We start from the raw sequence: 19,636 nt of genomic DNA, 5'->3' as shown, positions 1-19,636 counted from the left end.
ATGAAAACACTCCTACAGACATCACTTATGGAACGGTTTACAAGTATAAACAGTTTTACTTATACTGTAAAACTTACAAATAAAAGCGACGAGTAGAAATGCTGTTAATGGATAGAAGACTCAAAAAAGCACTCCGGTTGACAAAAAAAGCACTACCAATAAATTCAAATTTATCCAAAAAATGGTGCCATAGCACAAACAGTAAGGTAAATCACTAAGTGTTTTTTGTCACAATTATTTTTATTATTGCTGTCATCAAATAAAAATCCATAAATGAACTGCTTTGTTTTATAAGCCGCAGGGTTCAAAGCGTAGGAAAAAAGTAGCGGCTTATAGTCCGTAAATTGCCAAATGGCGAAATAAAATACTTGGTATTGGATCGATAAGCACATTTGTAGTATCGCTTAAAACAAATGTATCCAATCAACAGAAAAATAAGTGTTTAATACATTTTAACATAAGTGTAGATAGTACCATGTTACAACAGTAAGTAACCAACTATTAAAAAAGTAAATTAGCAAGTACATTATTAATTGTTTTGAGAAAATATTACTATTAGAAATCACAGCGTACGTCAGCAGCCAGATTAGGAGCCTTTGTAACCAGTTTTGAAATGGTTCTGGTATCTTTTATGTGCCAACTATTATATTGTTATCCCAAGAGGCTGCAATATATATTTCGCAATATAACTTTTAGGCCATATTTTCCATCCCTACATGTTGCAGAGTACATATTTGCTCTACACATTGCCGCCATGTATATCCATTGGCTTGGGATGAGTCAGAGCTCGGAGTCAACGGGTATGTCTTGAGTGGAGTAATGTACAAGCGAGTTGAACCAACAGGGTCAAATTGAAATTGTCAGGTTGCAAAGACACCTGGGAAAGTAGGAACGTAAATGTTGCGAGGTATTGTGCTGCAGGGCCGGCTGTGAGTTGTTGGTGTTTCACACTCTTGATGTTTTGTCAGGGCAAACCATCAACTCGCGAAAAACAGGCCGAGGAAAGGACCCTGTCTCACCGGCAAGACGAGAATAGACACTCCACGAGGCACCAGGTATGATCCCTTCTTCACTTTGAACTCATCAGTTGCTTTTTTTTCTGTGCGTCTTGTGTGCTGTTGCAGAAATGGTCAAGCAGTAAATAATCAGGGCCAAGTCATGAAGTCGATTTTTGTAAGAACTGGGGATAAATATGGCGCATTAGAATTACTGTGTTTTTCATTTTGCATTCAACCCAGAAGGTGCTGCTGTATCTCATCTCGCAGAAGCCTCATAAAATTTAGAGATGAACTTTCCAATGAAATTTTTACAGTCTGTGATTTCTCATTTCGGCAGGAGTAGGCTTGTTAAAGTCGCATTGGTTATATTGCATCACATAGCTATTAACTAATGCAGCTTCAAAACAAATAAGTCCAGGGTGCCTTGGCCAGTCACTCACAAGAAAGTTTATCCTTTTAAATATTTTTAATGTTGTCTTTATTAACACCACAATAAAGTTTAAATGGGGCAGCACGGTGAAACAGGGGTTAGTGCATGTGCCTCACAATATGAAGGTACTGAGTAGTGCTGAGTTCAATCCCGGGCTCAGGATCTTTCTGTGTGGAGTTTGTTTGTTTTCTCTGTGACTGCGTGGGTTCCCTCCGAGTACTCCGGCTTCCTCCCACCGCCAAAAACATGCACCTGGGGATAGGTTGATTGGCCACACTAAATTGGCCCTAGTGTGTGAATGTGAGTGTGAATGTTGTCTGTATCTGTGTTGGCCCTGCGATGAGGTGGCGACTTGTCCAGGGTGTACCCTGCCTTCCGCCGTAAGCAGCTGAGATAGGCTCCAGCACCACCCGCGACCCCAAAAGCGACAAGCGGTAGAAAATGGATGGATGGATAGAGTTTAAATGTGAACTTTCAGCCATAAAAAGTTTAAAATGTTTTATTTATTTTTTGCTATGCATTGGTTATGTTCCAGAACCACCAGCAAAATAATACTACTCACTTTAAACACCAGTTGAAACCTTTATAACCTCCTTCAAACTATTTATATGAATTTAAACTTTTCTCTTAAACACTTTAAAATGTTTGTGAAAGAAAACATCAAGTGTATTATGTCGGTAGGTAGTGGGCGGGGGTGTTTTAGATAGAATAGAAGAATATAATAGAATGAACTTTATTGTCATTATATTTGCATATAACGAGGTTAAAGACTCCAACTTAAGGTGCGATAGTGGGAACAAATATGGGGTGAAATAAATGACATAAGAGGTAAAAAGGAAAAACTAACAATTGAAATAAACAGACTACTATCCAATAAAATAATAAGCAATCCTGTACAATATACAAAACACTATAGAAGTACAATATACAGAGCAAGACAAGAGTACCGAAGTAATAAATAACAATCAGTGACGGACGTATTGCACTGGAAGGGTAGTATTGCACAGTAGGGTATTGGGGCATGATATTGTATAGGGGTGAATTATTATTATTTTAAGTTAGAGTTCAACATGGTGACAGCTTTGGGAAAGAAGCTGTCTCTGAGCCTGTTTGTTCTGGCTCTGATGCACCTGTAGCGCCTGCCCGATGGTAGCAAGTTGAACAGGTGGAAGCCAGGGTGTGTGCTGTCCTTGGTAATGTTTTGGGTGTGGTCACATGACTTTATCACGTAATTTGCCTAATCTGCTGTGATAGTATTTTAATTAAAAAGGCTCAAAAAGTGTATACATACATTTAAAAACATCGGTTATGATTAATTAATATTAATATATATTCTTATATTGTTTTGCCATATTTTCAATTGTTGCTGCTGATTGTACAATGTATCTGGTTGAGAATTTTTCAAGTGTTTTGAGACTATTAATGACTTTTTTTTTATCATAAAAGACAAGCAACAAATTTAGCACCTTTGCCTGGTGTTATTGTAGACTGTACATTTTGTGTTTGGAGAGTCTTCTTTGGTACCTCAATGTCCCCGACAAAAAGCAAGCTGCAGAGAGCTCGGTTGGTAGAGTGGCCGTGCCAGCAACTTGAGGGTTGCAGGTTCGATTCCCGCTCCAACCATCCTAGTCACTGCCGTTGTGTCCTTGGGCAAGACACTTTACCCACCTGCTCCCAGTGCCACCCACACTGGTTTAAATGTAACTTAGATATATTGGGTTTCACTATGTAAAGCGCTTTGAGTCACTTGAGAAAAGCGCTATATAAATATAATTCACTTCACTTCACAGAGCATGACGTACACTTGCTTCGCGCTGCTGCTCCAGTTGGACCTTTTTCTCCTTAAAAGTCGCCAATGTCTTCTTACACATTTTGTAAATCGCTGTCCCTGGTTATATAGTTTTTTTTTAAAGCAAATGCAAATTATAATTTTTTTACCGCGTACGTAAAAAATACATATTTTACTAAAACGGGTGGGCAATTGTGTAATATAATATCAAGACGACTCTGTTTCATTTTTTACATTTATTCAAATATTAATCAGTTACAAGCGGCCCTCTGAGAGAAGCAATAACTGCGATTTGGCCCTCAATGAAAGCCAGTCCAACACCCCTGTCTTTTTACATACTCTTCACCTGTCGGATGTTATGAAGGTGTGGGAGGCCATCGGCCAAAATCAGTCAAAACAAAAGCTTTGGTGTGTTTGGTTCACACGCCTTGTCCGTGTGTGATGAGATCCTTTAAGACGTGGTATTGCCAGGTGTGAGCAGGTCTCTCGGATGTGTCAGTCCCCAACAGAGTGTCAGCTGCGCTACAAGGAGAAGGTGACTGAGCTGAGGAAGAAGAGGAACTCTGGCCCCAATAAGGAGCAGAAAGAAAAGTACATGGTTAGTGGCTAGTTTGTCCGGTTAAAGTGCTGCCTATTTGAATTGTTTTAATGGCTGTCTTTACCGCTAGGATCATCGTCAGAGCCACGGGACCAGTCGCGAGCCCCTGCTGGAGAACATCACCAGCGACTACGACCTGGATTTGTTCAGGAAAGCGCAGGCACGTGCCTCGGAAGACCTTGTAAGAGAGAAAACTCATCATCACCCACCTCCTTCATTCCTCTCTCCTTGTGTTTGTTATTTGCCTCTCTCCTTCCCACCCCCCCCTGTTCTGCCTTCTTCCTCTTCTTCTCTTTTCCAGTCTGCACACGCTCCTCTGCAGCCTCAGGAGGAGTCTGAAATTTACGTGGTAGATGGAACAATCCTTTTCAGTTATTCTGTGTTGTTTTTCCCGTTCCGTCCCATTGAGACCCATTCAGAACCATTTTGTATTTGACCCCTAATGATACCTGATTTTCATTAAATATGAAAGTCTCAATCAGGGCCTCTGTGGAGGCCTGTCCTCTATATGTTGTTGCCTTGTGTTAGGTCATTAGAACAATATAATATAGCTTTAATTAGCCTTTCATTTGAATGCCTTGTAAACACATTCATTTTTACTTATTTTAGCGTATTACAAAACCTGCAAGTTTTGTATTGCAACGCACGTTGTTCACCACAATATCGGTGTAGTTTTTTGGGGGTCATATCATGACTTATTTTCTACCTTTAAAACACTTCCTTGTGATCTACATCAGGATTTCTTCATTTTTTTGACCCTGGGGCCCAATTTTTCCACTACAGAGGGGCTCCGTGGCCCACTCAAAGGTTAACACTGAATTAGCAGTCTTACTTTTTATTTAAATCGTATTCATTTATTATATCTAACCAACCAACAGTTTACGACCTTGTCTCAAATTATATGAAACAATGTGTCCAAAATTAATCCAAATATACTGCGTAACAAAGGACTCGTAAATAACTAATGAAATGTATTTACATACAATAAATACAATAAATTAATAATATAGTTTCTTAGATAAACTCAATAAAATTCAAGTTCGATTGAAAATACAGATTCACCCTTTTAGTCGTAATTTTTGTGCTTCAAGCAATGTCTGACGTTAGCTCCAGATTTCTTCTGTTTGAGATTGTCATTACTGCCACAAGTGGTGGAAAAATGTATTACAGCTGAATACCACTACAACCCATAAGGACCAAAGCTGATAAAAGTATATTTTTGGCAGCCTTTTGTGTAAGAAACACTGATGTACAACACGTAATGGTGGTTGTAAGTTCCAACTTTTGCATAGATTTTGTTTTACGAACCATCTTCAAGCCGCCTTCTGTTTTTTCATAATGCACCGTTTTGTGGGCGGTCTTATTTGCATGCCGAGCCCCTTCTCGAGGCTAAGCCCCCTTTTGATTGTGTCCTCACCCCGTCAGCCATGTTGTAGTTTTTAGTGCATCCATATGAAGTCTAGTGACAGATTTGTTACAACTAAGGGCTTACAAAAAATAGATTTTAGAATGAATCGCGATACTTATTTGGAATGGAATGATTAATCGATTAAAAAAACAATAACCGGTACATATATATATATATATATACATATATATATATATATATATATACGTATGTATGTATATATATATATATATATATATATATATGTATGTATATATATGTGTGTGTGTGTGTGTGTGTGTGTATATGTATATATATATATGTGTATGTCTATATATACAAAAATTATGGGAAATTATGTTAGATGTAAATATAAACGGAATACAATGATTTGCAAATCCTTTTCAACCCATATTCAGTTGAATGCACTACAAAGACAAGATATTTGATGTTCAAACTCATAAACATTTTTTTGTTTTGCAAATAATTAATTAACTTAGAATTTCAGGGCTTCAACACGTGCCAACACCTTTTCTTTATACAACACTCAATGAACGTTTGGGAACTGAGGAAACTAATTGTTGAAGCTTTGAAAGTGGAATTTTTTCCCATTCTTGTTTTATGTAGAGCTTTAGTCGTTCAACAGTCCGGGGTCCCTGCTGTCGTATTTTATGCTTCATAATGCGCCACACATTTTCGATAGGAGACAGGTCTGGACTGCAGGCGGGCCAGGAAAGTTGTAACACATGGCTTGGCATTGTTTTGCTGAAATAAGCTGGGGCGTCCATGATAACGTTGCTTGGATGACAACATATGTTGCTCCAAAACCTGTATGGACCATTCAGCATTAATGGTGCCTTCACAGATGTGTAAGTTACCCATGCCTTGGGCACTAATACACCCCCATACCATCACAGATGCTGGCTTTTGAACTTTGCGCCTATAACAATCCGGAGGGTTATTTTCCTCTTAGTACCGGAGGACACCACATCCACAGTTTCCAAATATAATTTGAAATGTGGACTCGTCAGACCACAGAACACCTTTCCACTTGGCATCAGTCCATCTTAGATGAGCTCAGGCCCAGCGAAGCCAGCGGCGTTCCTTGGTGTTGTTGATAAATGTTTTTTGCTTTGCAGAAATTCCTTGCAATAGCTCGTTGAGAAATGTTGTTCTAAAACTGTTCCACAATTTGCTTAGAAATTGGTGACCATCGCCCCATCCTTGTTTGTGAATTACTTAGCATTTCATGGAAGCTGCTTTCATACCCGATCATGGCACCCACCTGTTTCCAATTAGCCTGCCTACCTGTGGGATGTTCCAAATAAGTGTTTGATGAGAATTTCTCAACTTTATCAGTATTTATCTCCACCTTTCCTGACTTCTTTGTCACGTGTTGCGTGCATGAAAAAAAATGTTTATCAGTTTGAACATCAAATATGTTGTCTTTGTAGCATATTCAAGGGAATATGGGTTGAAAATGATTTGCAGATCAATTGTATTCCGTTTATATTTACATCTAACACAATTTCCCAACTCATATGGAAACAAGGTTTGTATATATATATATATATATATATATATATATATATATATATGTATGTATTGTGTGTGTATATGTATGTATTTGTGTGTGTATGTATATATAAATATATATATTTATATACACATGTATGTATGTATATATATATGTATTTATGTATGTATGTATGTATGTATGTTTGTATATGTATGTATGTATGTCTATACATGTGTGTATGTATATATACATATATATGTATGTATACATTTATATATACACATATGTATGTATGTATGTATATATGTGTATGTTTATATATATATTCATATGTATGTATATATATCTATACATATGTATGTATATGTATGGATGTATATATGTATGTATATGTATGTATATGTGTATCTATGTATATACATATATATGTATTAATATATATGTATATGTGTGTATATTTATATATGTATATATATATATGTGTGTGTATGTTTATATACTGTATGTGTGTATATAAGTGTATGTATATGTATATATTTATATATATATATATGTATGTATATATATGTGTGTGTACAGCATACATATATATGTATATATATATATATATTTGTATATATGTTTATATATGTATACATATGTGTGTATATATATATATATATATATATATATATTTATATATACATATAAACACACATATATTCATATGTGTATAAATACACACATCTATATATGTATATGGCTATATTTATATATAATGTATATATATGTGTATTTATATATATATATATATACATACACACACACATATATATGTATATATATATATATGCATACATACACACACAGATATATACAGTCTATGTATATACATACACACCTATTTATATATATATATATATATACATATATATATATATATATATATATATATATATATATATATATATATATATATATATATATATATATATATATATATACACATATAATTGTTATTATTTTTATTTTTTTTATCTGTCCTGTACAGGCACTCAAGCTAGTCATATTGTTGATGTAGATGTCCATATCTGCTTTACAGATTTACTCTAGAAAAGAACAGTGGGTGATACTTTTCTTGCCTTGTTAAATGTTTGTGTAGAATTTTATGAAACAAAACCAGTTTTCATTTAAGCAATATAGAAATGTATCAGAGCTGTATACCTATTTCAAGGAGGAATGTTGTTAATCATAGAACTGGCACCCAATGTTATTAAAAAGCATTAATTTTAAATCGGCAATCGTTTTGAATCGATTTTGAATCAAATCGTAAGCCCCGAGAATTGAATCGTGTTGCCCAAAGATTCACAGCCCTGGTCAGAACTATACGCTACTTTATATTACAAATGGCATCAGCGGAGGATTTTGCGAACCGGTCTGCTCCACAACAAGAGGATGGAGAATAAGAAAGAACTTATAGGCTACGACTGAATAAAAATGGCGGACTTGCGCAAAGGTCTTGGGGTAAAATTTTGCCCATATATGGAGATATCCACTGACGTAACTAAGGCTAAGACAAGTACGTCACAACTGTCTCAAATTCCAAATGGCTCATTTGGAGCAAGTTTTTTAGGAAGGCAAGATTGTTTTGTAGTATCCCCACCATGCCATCATGGTTCATGGTTTGATTTCCGGGAATTTTGGGGATCCCAAATACACAAAAACAGGTACCAACAGATAAGAAAAGTTGGTTTTGCATAATATGACCCTTTTAAGTATGGACATGTTTTCCTTATGTGTTTTTATAACTCTTGATTAATAACTGATCAAAGACTACATAACTAAAGACTTAATTTTACGCGTCTCTAAAGACTAATCATATTTCAACGTCTCAAATGTGCAAGTCTGCTTGTCCAAATAATGGTTGGTTTGCTCTCCCGTGCTCACTCATAAAAACGTTTCTTAATACTTAAATTGTAACCATGCAACTATATGTTCGGTTTGTTATTGGGAGTGCTCCTCTGCAGGTCTGCTCTACAGAAATCTTTTTTCCTTTGCCTTATTTTTTTCGTTTTCTTTGTGTAATTGTCTTGTATGTGTGGCTGGTTTTCTCTAAGGTGTGATTTATGCCTCACCTCATCTTCCCTGACTAATGGACATATTTTCTATTATCTCCTCTCTTCTTCCTCTTATCTCCCGGCTGCCTATTTCCCCATCCTATCCACCTTTCATTTCTTTCCTTCACCCATCTTCACCAACATCCTCTTACGCTGGTCTACACAGGAGAAGCTTCGTCTGGCGGGTCAGGTGTCGGAGGGGAGCAACATGATTAAAATCATTGTGTTTGGTCGCTACGAACTGGATACTTGGTACCACTCTCCGTACCCGGAGGAATATGCCCGCTTGGGAAGGCTGTACATGTGCGAATTCTGCCTTAAGTATATGAAGAGCCAAACCATCCTGCGCAGACACATGGTAAGGCTCTTATTTCTATATGTACAACTACCTTTTAGTGCCCTGCAGTATCAAGAATGGTGGAACCCTGATTTACAAACCCCTAATTACGAACTTTTCGATTTATGAACCACTGACCGAATGGAAACATGCTTTGTTGTACAAACCTTGTCTCAGTATACGAGTGTTTCATCCACCCATTGTGTGCCTCAGTGCAGCCATTTTGTGTCAGCAGACCAGTGCTTTCAGTAGCTAAATTTCTTCTTTCTGTCCTTTTTAAAGGTTTTTTGTCCTTTAACGTCATTTTTATAGTTTTGCTAGCTCAACATGAGTTCAAAGAAAGTAATGGGCAAGCAATGTGTATCTCACGCGTTGCCGACATTGCCTTGTCGATTACTAACAAGGTAAAGTGGATTTAATGTGTTTATTCCTAATCATTGAAGTGTCCTGCCTGTTAAAGTTGAGGAGTTGAAACTGAGTGCACCACACGGCTAGTGACAGTGTGTGCGTGTCAGCAGGGCGGCTGTGAATGAGGACTGTTCAGCTCGTTGTGGTTGTTTGGAATTTGTTATTAAATAGAAAGTCGGTCCATTACACCCTTGTCATATTTATACAGTACCGTTTTAAGTGAACAGAATGTAACAAAAACATAGACTTATTCATGTCTGCATTGTTTTTTTAAAGGAAAATTTGCTTCAATATCCAAACTTTTCTCTTTACGAATCTTGTTCAAGAACCAATTGAGTTCGTAAATCAAGGTTCCACTGTCGGTGCTTTGATGTAAACTGAACTGTAAAACCTTTATGATAAGTTTTTAGGGTTGAGACAGTACGGCGTTGTCATAGTTCGCTATTGTATCTCGGTATTATCATTTTCGGTATGCAAATCATAAAACACAACGTAGCTTTTGATCTTTTTTTTTTTCAAATGAAACAAAAACTACAAACTGTTGGCAGCTTATTATCCAATAAAATAAAAGGAAAGTTACAGCAAAACTAGTAAAGTATTAGCAGAACACAGACCTGCGCCAGGCCTTGTCCCTTAATAGTAAAGAATCCTTTAAAAATCCTTCAATCCAGATGGTGATCCAGATCACCCCCAAAATCTAATCACGTTTTTGTCATCCCAGTTCGGACATTTCTTGCAAAGTTATCAAAATTCACCCGTGAATTTGGAGTTATGTTGATAGATAAGTAACAGACAAACAATCCCTGGTGATAAGCTAACCTCCTGGCGCAGGTAAAAACGGATGCATGTGAAGGCCATTTTAAAATATTTCTACATTAAAGATGGGTAAAACTAATTCAAAATGCTGTTCTAAAAGATATTAGGCTTGCATTGTAGGTGACATACTAAATATAATAAAAATAAATTGTATTTTCAGATTATACTTTTGGACAATAAAAAACAAGTTGTGTAAAGAAAATGGCACCTGGGTAAGGCACACTTTGGACACTGCTGTTTACTGCTATTATTTTTAGGAAAGTGCAATATTGCAGACAAAGTATAACACTAATAGATTGAATAATGTCAATGACTCTTTTATTTTTAGTAGATAAATATCCCTCATTGACTGAAGTGCAGCATTTCGTAGTTCCAGTTTGTAGGCCTGGCAGGGATGGAGGGCTGCAATGCATTTTTTTATTTTTTTTTACCGAATAGACGTCTGACACAATATTTTTGTCGCTGACTTTATGTTTCCCGAATCGAAGGGTCCGTGTGGGAAAAATTCTGATGTGGATATATGTACTGCTACATGTTTTTACATGTTTTTCTTTATTGGAAAGGGAAACAGACAACAGCAACCGTGTTCCCAGTCTGCATAAGTCTCCAAAAGTGTCCAATAAGACCATAAAAAATCACTAGATTTATTTCTGGTTGCTTTTTTTGAAAAAGAGTATGTACAAATCTGTTTATGACGGTCCAAATGTATTTGTGGTGGTGCCGCATGTATTGGAAACACTGCATTCATTATGACTGTCTCTATGCACAAAGCTCGAATTCTTGATTCAGAGTTTGAGCTACGCAGGAGCCGATGGGAGCTAAACCCCCATGGAACGTGTATTGGCTCGCTTAAAGACAGTGAATTCACTTACGCCTGCCATGTAAAAAGTTGTTATTATTGGCAACATCAATAAAAGGTTCAGTCTTTTAGTTCTACTTTCCTGCATTAATCATTGGAATTATAGTTTGGGTTTGTAGTCGTTTAAAATATGTATATTTGGAAGCCCCCATAGTCACAATTTAATTATTCATTAAAATGGACTGTAGCTCAAAACACAGAAAACGTCTGCCTTTGTCCAAACTGTTATTAGAATCAGTGTTTACTCGGATTGTATCATTATTTTAGAGGTTACTTTGTTTCTAAAGCTTTGTGTGCTTGTTTATCATTTTCACGCAAGGCTAAGTGTGTTTGGAAGCATCCCCCTGGCGATGAAATCTACCGAAAAAGCAACATCTCAGTCTTCGAGGTGGACGGCAAGAAGAACAAGGTGAAAAAGCACTTTGATATGCATTAATATGTGCCTTCTTATGTCACATTGGGATCAATAAAATAAATAACTTCATGGTAGATTGTGGGTACCCACACTTACATGCTGGCGTAAGCACATTTTGTAGGCAGTGGTAACTGGAGACTTAAATAAAGAAGTGAAGATTTAATTCCATACTTCAAGCATAAATTATAAATCCAAGGCAGAATCCACTAAAGCAGAAACAAAAATCTGCTCAGAAATTTGTAAGGTAGGTTCATATCAGAGCCATCAAAGCAAAAATGCCAAAGTAATGTGTGATTGAACAAAGGTAATGTGTAAAAAAGGTAAATAACTAGATGAACCATCTTTGGCTGTGACGAACACTACTAAGGTTGTAAATACAGTATAGAGTAAGCTAACCCATGTGGTTCCTGTGGATGTGAACAAAAGTTGTAATTATTGTAGTGACTAAATAACATAGTGACTGAAACAGACAGTATGTCATTTTGGAATAATGGGGTATGTATTTATGTTAACTTTTTTGATAATTTTTCAATTCTTTAAATACTAAAACATCTTTAAATGGTGCTTTTTTGCATGTTCATTTGCTGATAAACCAGGAAGAGCTTCGATGGGGGGGGGGGTTCCCTACTTGTTCCCCCCACCAGGGCACCCCATGCTTATTTTGAGTCTTTTTCATTAAGTTTAAATCACATGCCTGATTAATGATATCGAACACTTTTCATACACCTTACCGTAACTATTTCACTCAAAATGTTAAAGATATCATTAAAGTTGCACCTGAAAGGGGACTCATTTTCTTATGTTTTTTATATCTCTATAAGTCCCGAAAATTGTAAATCAAACCACGGAGTCATGGCAGAGATATTTATAAAACAATCTTGCCCTCTTCCAAACAAGCCGTTTGGAATTTAGGACTTTAATGCCGTTTTACCAAATCTGGCTCAATAAAAGCCATCAGTGTGTGAATGTGTGTGTGAATGGGTGAATGTGGAAATAGTGTCAAAGCGCTTTGAGTTCCTTAGAAAAAAAAGGTAAAAAAGCTTATTACAAGTACAACCCATTTACCATTTGGTTACATCTGCGGATATCTCCATATAGATAGAGGTTCACTTAAAGAGCTTTGCGCAAGTACATGTATGCCAATTTTATCCAGTTGCAGTCCAAAGTTTTGTAGTCAACAATTTATTTTTTTCGATCCTCTTGTTGAGGGGCAGACTGGCTCGTACATGCCCATGCATGATAAATCCTTTGCTGTAGCGTATAATTCTAACAATCGCTATGGAAGCTCTAAAAAGTGCAACATGATTGACGCAGTGGAGACGCAGTTGAAGTGGGTTTGGCCCGGAGGAGTACCTTGGGCACGTAAATAAGACGTGAATAAAAGTCACATCCTGAAGAAACAGTCAGAAAGCGGCTTGAAGATGGTCCGTCAAACATAATCTACGCAAGATTTTGACCAATTGAATCACTATGAGATGTTATGGAGAAAACAAGGTGCTCTAATAGGACCCCTTAAATACAGGAGATCCCAGCATTTTAAAATGGAAAAAAAAATTAAGGCCTATAAAATTATATTTTTTGTTTTCCTTCCTATTACCGTGTTTTTCGGCGTATAAGTCACACCGGCCGAATATGCATATTAAAGAAGGAAAAAAACATATACGTTGCACTGGAGTATAAGTCGCATTTTTGGGGGAAATTTATTTGATAAAATCCAACACCAAGAATAGACATTTGAAAGGCAATTTAAAATAAATAAAGAATAGTGAACAACAGGCTGAATAAGTGTACGTTATATAACGCATAAATAACCAACGGAGAAGGTGCCTGGTATGTTAACGTAACATATTATGGTAAGTCATTCAAATAACTATAACATATACAACATGATATATGTTTACCAAACAATCTGTCACACCTAATTCCTAAATTCAATGAAATCTTATACGTTTAGTCTCTTACGTGAATGAGCTATATATTATTTTTTGATATTTTACGGTAATGTGTTAATAATTTCACACATGAAATTGCTATGAAAAAAACTGCGACTTATAGTCCGAAAAATACGGTATATGCTTCTTGCATTTAATAGACACATTTTAAAGTAACATTTTACACATTAGGAAGCAATTAAAGATTGCTTCTTAAAAGTATTGTACTTAAAATATGCAGTCACAGTCTATTCAAAGCATTGTACTGCTGGAATTGATGAAATTTTAAATAATTAAATGTCAAATAAAATAATAAAAAAATATACAAATTATTTATGATTTAAAGCAAAATTGCAAATACGTATAAATAGGTGGAGTTTTTTGTATCAGTGTATTAAATGATCCGTGTTTATTTATTTTTTTATTATGTTTTTGTAATCCTATTTTTTTTGTATTTTTATTTTTTAATGTATTTATTTATTTATTTTTATTTTTTTTCTCCCCCCTCCCTCGGGGGAAAACTCGACAGGGCGGTTGCTGGTTGTTCCATCTCCATCGTTGGGGTCCCTGCGGGTGGGGTGGGTGGTTCCCGCGGCCCTGCGCTGGGTGGTCCTGCGGCTGCCGACTTGGGTGGGGTGGCCTGGCGTGGGGCGCGCCGTGCTCTCCGGGGATGGGGGTGGGCTCGTGGGGGCCCGGGTGCTGGTGCGGCGGGGGCGGTCTTCCCGTCCGGTTGCGGGGAGTCCCTGGGTCCCCCTGGTCGGGGAATCCCACCTTTCTGCCCGTGTGGGGGGTGGTCTCACTGGCTTGGGGTCTGGCCGTCCGCTGCTTCTCTCGTGCCCTGTCGTCTGCCGGGCGCGTCTGTTTGCGGCCTGCTGCTGGCTATTCCGGGCGGCGCCGTGGGCTGGACTTTGGGGTTCCCGTCGCTGGCCAGCCTGGCTGTGTGGGGCCGGTGGTCCCTGGCTCCCTGGGCCCCACACCTGCTGTTTGGGTTGGGCTCTCTGGGCGGCTGGGGCCGTACTCTGGCTCCCAAGCACACTGGGAGTCAAATATATCGTACATACAAACACACATACTGTATACTGACACACATATACCGTTATTATTATATACAAAAATACATACATAGGTACCTACGCTCCCACATACATACACAAATACAGTACATACCTACATACTCCAAGTTCGTCCATCTACACGCACATTCACGGTACAGACATACACATATTGTACATATACATTCACTGTACAAACATACATATACACATTCTGTACATATGCATTTATTGTACAAACATTCATATACACATTCTGTACATATACAGGTACATATATATATACATACGCTCATGCACATAATCACATTTCATCAAACATATATTAACGTTTAACCCATTGTTACTATAACAATCTACACGCTTAATATAGGTTGTCTCTCTCTCTCTTCCCCTCCATTTTTGGGTATTCATTTTTTTTTTTTCTTTTTTTATCCCTCTAGCTATCATTATGTATACGTATTGTTGCATTTGAACAACTGTATTGTTCATAATAGAGGTAAACTATTGGTATTGCTCATGATCATTAGCGCTTTTTCTATTGGTATTAGTATTGCTCTAGTTGTAGTGTAAAATAGCTTATTGTCATTTCTATATTATTGTTTATTTCGCTAACTGCTTCTTTGCTATCACTTTTACGATCATATTTGTACATATCGTATGTGCTGGTGATGTTCTATTGTTGTTGTTTTTTTTGTTGTTATTGTTGTGTTTGCTGTTGTTGTTTCTGTCTCTCTGTCTAATCCCCCTCTTATCCCCGCAATTCCCCCTTCTGTCTTCCTTTTTTTCTCTTTCTATCCCCTCCTGCTCCAGCCTGGTTGCACCAAATGATAATATAAATACATTTAATAAATTCAAATTGAAATAAGGCAACAAGAGAAGTATCCTACACTTCTCTTTTGTACAGTAAATCTGAACAGCCAATATGGACATCCACATTGACTATATGATTTGCCTGAAAAGCTGGACAGGACCAAAAAAAAAAAAAATTATCAGTGTATTACATTCCATCCATCCATTTTTGACCGCTTGTCCCGTTCGGAGTCACTGGGGTGCTGGAGCCTATCTCAGCTGCATTTAGGCGGTAATTTATTAAATGATCATCATAAAATCCATCGTGGAGATACAGTAAATAGTGTTATGAATGCAAATGCGCATGACATACTATAGGTTCAAAAATGATTTATAATTGCCAATTTTATGGCTAAAAGTCGTAGCATAAAGGGGTTATTTCATGATTTTTTTTTACTATTTTTAAAACACTTAATTTTGGTCTTAGATTTAGACTTCTTTTTATTGTCATTCAAATTTGAACATCACATTACAGATAACAACAACATTTTGTTGCATTAGCTCGTTGTAGTGCTGGATAAAAGAGCAATAAGGTGCAGATATAGATAGATAGATAGATAGTACTTTATTGATTCCTTTAGGAGAGTTCCTTCAGGAAAATTAAAATTACTGGTCTACATAACAAGTAATGATGTTTCTTTGGTCAAAGCTGCATGGATTTCGCTGTGAAGCCTATTTTGAAGCCACTTGCCGGCTGCTCCCAAAAACGGCTTGTTTTAAAAGGCGAAGTTGTTAGATGCAAATTAAGCCTTCCTTACATGTCCCCTTCCTCTCAAGCTGACTACACTTTTGTCCCCACCCCAAAGATATTGTTGGTAGTTGCTTGTGTTTTGCTAAGACTGTATGGATTATGGACACCGGTGAGCGCCACCAGCCATCTAATGTTTTCGTTGACTTTTACTACAACACAACATCCCAGATGACATAGCGAGGCCATGGTTCCGCGTCGGCTCAAGGAGGGAGGAGACAGTGCGGCAGGAATGTAAGGAAGCCCAGGTGGAATTTCTGGTACGATACTTCAGCTATGGTTAAACCTCTACAGAGTCTTTCTCTCTTCAATGCTAAATCCTGTACATATGAATGTGTATACTGACAGTAAAATGCTTTTCTATTTTATATCATTTATATAATTTTACTGTAAACAATAGAGTTTTTACAAATTAAGCCACGCTATGAGCTACATCACAAACAAAAAAAACAGATTATATTACTAACTGGACCATTGCCAAACACAGTTGTGTTTTTAGGTAAATCAGACTTTATATTGCCGCATGACAGTGACACGATTGTCTTACATTAGAAGGCTAAGCTAGCTACACAACAAATCAAGGTAACATTGCTAATGTATCATTCACACATTTCCAAAGTACTGTACTTTGTTTCATTGTCTCTCTTTTTGAAAGTTTGAGGGTGAAACCAGACTTCTTGGCATACACTAAAAGCAACTTTTTCATAGTTGAACGAGCATTCCTAGAAATCATAAAAGTTCAATGTAAGGCACTTTTTAAATGAGGTAGCAAAGTTTGTGTCGAAGAAGTAGGATTGTTTTTAAAATATCTCTCTGCAATGCCTCTACGGTTTGATTTCAAATTTTTCGGGACTTATGCCGATCCCAAATACACATAAGCAGATACCAATAGGTAAGAAACGTTGGTTTTGGATGATAGATCCACTTAATGTGGAAGCAATGATTAATTGCAATTTTAATTTTAAGTTATGTGCACAACCGTTTGTGTCCAATCGCTTCAAGGGGCGTTGACATAAACATGTTCATCTGTATTGGTTACATCCAAATTGTGGCGGAACTTAATCCTTCATTGCTAAAATCAGTACATTTAATGCTAATCACAGTGGAAATTGTACTTAATGACAGTGCTGTTTTTGTCACAGATTTACTGTCAGAACCTGTGTCTACTGGCCAAACTCTTCCTGGACCACAAGACTCTGTATTACGACGTTGAACCTTTCCTCTTCTACGTGATGACTGAGGCTGACAACACAGGTTGCCACCTAGTCGGGTATTTCTCCAAGGTGAGAAAAGTCGTTTCCTTTGCAACTTGTGGTGATTTTCAGATTTTTGTTGACATAGCCTGGCTTTCCATAGAACTGCTTTTTGTCTTTCACAAGCAAGCCACGGGCTGATGCAAGTGTTGTGGTACCTCGGTTTTGTTTAGTATTCTGTTCCAAAAGGTCCAACGACAACTGAATCTTATGAAATCAGAAATACCAGAAATACAAATCCAAATTCATCCCTTCCAGACACTCACAAATATAAACACAAAACACATTTTATACAGAATAATCTGAAATACATATACAGTAAATGACAAATAGGATTGATACATCACTTTTACCTTTTATCGTCGTAAGAATACAATAATTTGCAAATCCTTTTCAACCCATATTCAATCAAATGCACTACAAAGAAGATATTTGATGTTCAAACTCAAAAAACTTTAATTTTTTTTTTTTGCAAAAAATAAAGAGCAAACAGATGAAATGTAACAAGAAAATGTTGCAATGTTTACTGTAATAGTACAAAGGTGCCATGTAGGCTGTTTCTTTCTTAAAAAATAAAAATGAATCAAAATCAATGTCATTATGAAATATTGACCTATTCAAGGCTCCAATTACGTCACATTAAATATTCCACTTTGAGATATTATTTGGGGAAAATGTTGCATATTTTGTGTTTGCCATATAAAAAACTGACTTATAATTTGATAAATGTGAAGTTGATCTCGAGATGATTGTGTTAAAAGTAAACAGTAAAAAAATATATATCATTAATCTTTTAACACTTTAATGAGTAGGACCCTCTTGAATCCCCAATCATTTTTGTGGGATTTTTTTTTGTGTGTGTCATTACTCGAAAAATAATACTGAATTGAAATCAATGTTGTTATGAGTTATTGACCTTTTTAAGGCTCCAATTATTATAATCTCAAATATTCCACTTAAATATTTCATTTGGGGAAAATATTGCATATTTGGTGTTTTTTCCATAAAAAAAGAGGGTTTATTTTGACAAAAAGGACATACAACTTAAATGTTTAAAACGTTATATTGACAGATAAACCTAATATTGATCTAGAGATTTAAACTTTCAATAATATTAATAATAATACTAAATAATGACACATTTATTGTATTTTTTGGACCAAAACCCTTTGGGTTCACCGGGATCAAGCCTGAGTGGAGGCCTAAATGTATATTTTTTATACATTTATTATATTGGTTTTTAATATAACAAATATGAAAATGGCCCCCGCTTGCTTTGATTTTTCAGTGTGTGGAAAAAGTTTGGACACCCCTGGCTTAATTTAATGAATTACTCGGTGGCCACTTGGTGTCGCCAAAAAACAATGACCCCTCCACTTCAACTTAAAGACAGCATAAGTCTATTCCATCCGGTTAAAAATAAATAGGCTAGTGTTTTTCAAACCAACAATTTACTTGATCAAGCTCTTTCTAACATTCCACACGACAAAATAATAGTGGTGAATGGAAAAATATAAATGTGGTTACTTGTGCTGATATCTGACCAATATCAGTATCGCCCAATATCCATATCATATTTGAAGGGTAAAGGTTGTATCGTTGCGTCATTGTGTATTCCACTGATATGTTACGCTGCTTTCAACATTTGTATATTTGTCTCCCATGTTTAGGAGAAAAACTCTTTCCTAAACTACAACGTGTCCTGCATCCTCACTATGCCACAGTACATGAGGCAAGGCTACGGCAAGATGCTAATAGACTTTAGTAAGTACTATAAAGTCCTAGTTATGGTTATGTTGGTCTTTTTTTATGACTTTGTATCTTCAGGGAAACTTTACAACCTTGCATTTTTACGGGTATAATATGTTTTATTAATATCTGCGGAACATAGTATCACAGTCTTTGTCTGTGCATCTTTCCAGGTTACCTGTTGTCGAAGGTGGAGGAGAAAGTGGGTTCACCAGAGCGCCCCCTATCTGACCTGGGCCTTATCAGCTATCGTAGTTACTGGAAGGAGGTGCTGCTACGCTACTTGAACAACTTTCAAGGGAAGGAAATCTCTATTAAAGGTCAGAAATGAATTTCTTTTAAACCTGTGAAACCAATTTAGAAAAGCTTCACCACAAAATAAATAAATACATTTTATAG

General features: G+C 36.6%; 1 protein-coding gene across 2 annotated transcripts in view; it reads left to right on the top strand.

Annotated features, from left to right (window-relative positions):
- The window catches only part of LOC133541044 (histone acetyltransferase KAT7-like), a 70,252-nt gene that overhangs the window by 34,815 nt on the left and 15,801 nt on the right, over nt 1-19,636 (top strand). For both annotated transcript variants that reach the window (XM_061884091.1, XM_061884089.1), the window contains exons 6-13: nt 969-1,055; nt 3,717-3,815; nt 3,886-3,996; nt 8,984-9,175; nt 11,557-11,646; nt 17,378-17,518; nt 19,159-19,252; nt 19,411-19,557. In XM_061884091.1, the coding sequence (XP_061740075.1) occupies nt 969-1,055; nt 3,717-3,815; nt 3,886-3,996; nt 8,984-9,175; nt 11,557-11,646; nt 17,378-17,518; nt 19,159-19,252; nt 19,411-19,557 (961 nt within the window). The remainder of the gene's footprint in view (nt 1-968; nt 1,056-3,716; nt 3,816-3,885; nt 3,997-8,983; nt 9,176-11,556; nt 11,647-17,377; nt 17,519-19,158; nt 19,253-19,410; nt 19,558-19,636) is intronic.

This window comes from Nerophis ophidion, linkage group LG23 (assembly GCF_033978795.1).
Source record: "Nerophis ophidion isolate RoL-2023_Sa linkage group LG23, RoL_Noph_v1.0, whole genome shotgun sequence".
NCBI lineage: Eukaryota > Metazoa > Chordata > Actinopteri > Syngnathiformes > Syngnathidae > Nerophis > Nerophis ophidion.
The sequence above is the reverse complement of the archived record's forward strand: the minus strand, read 5'-3'. Positions and strand labels throughout refer to the sequence as shown.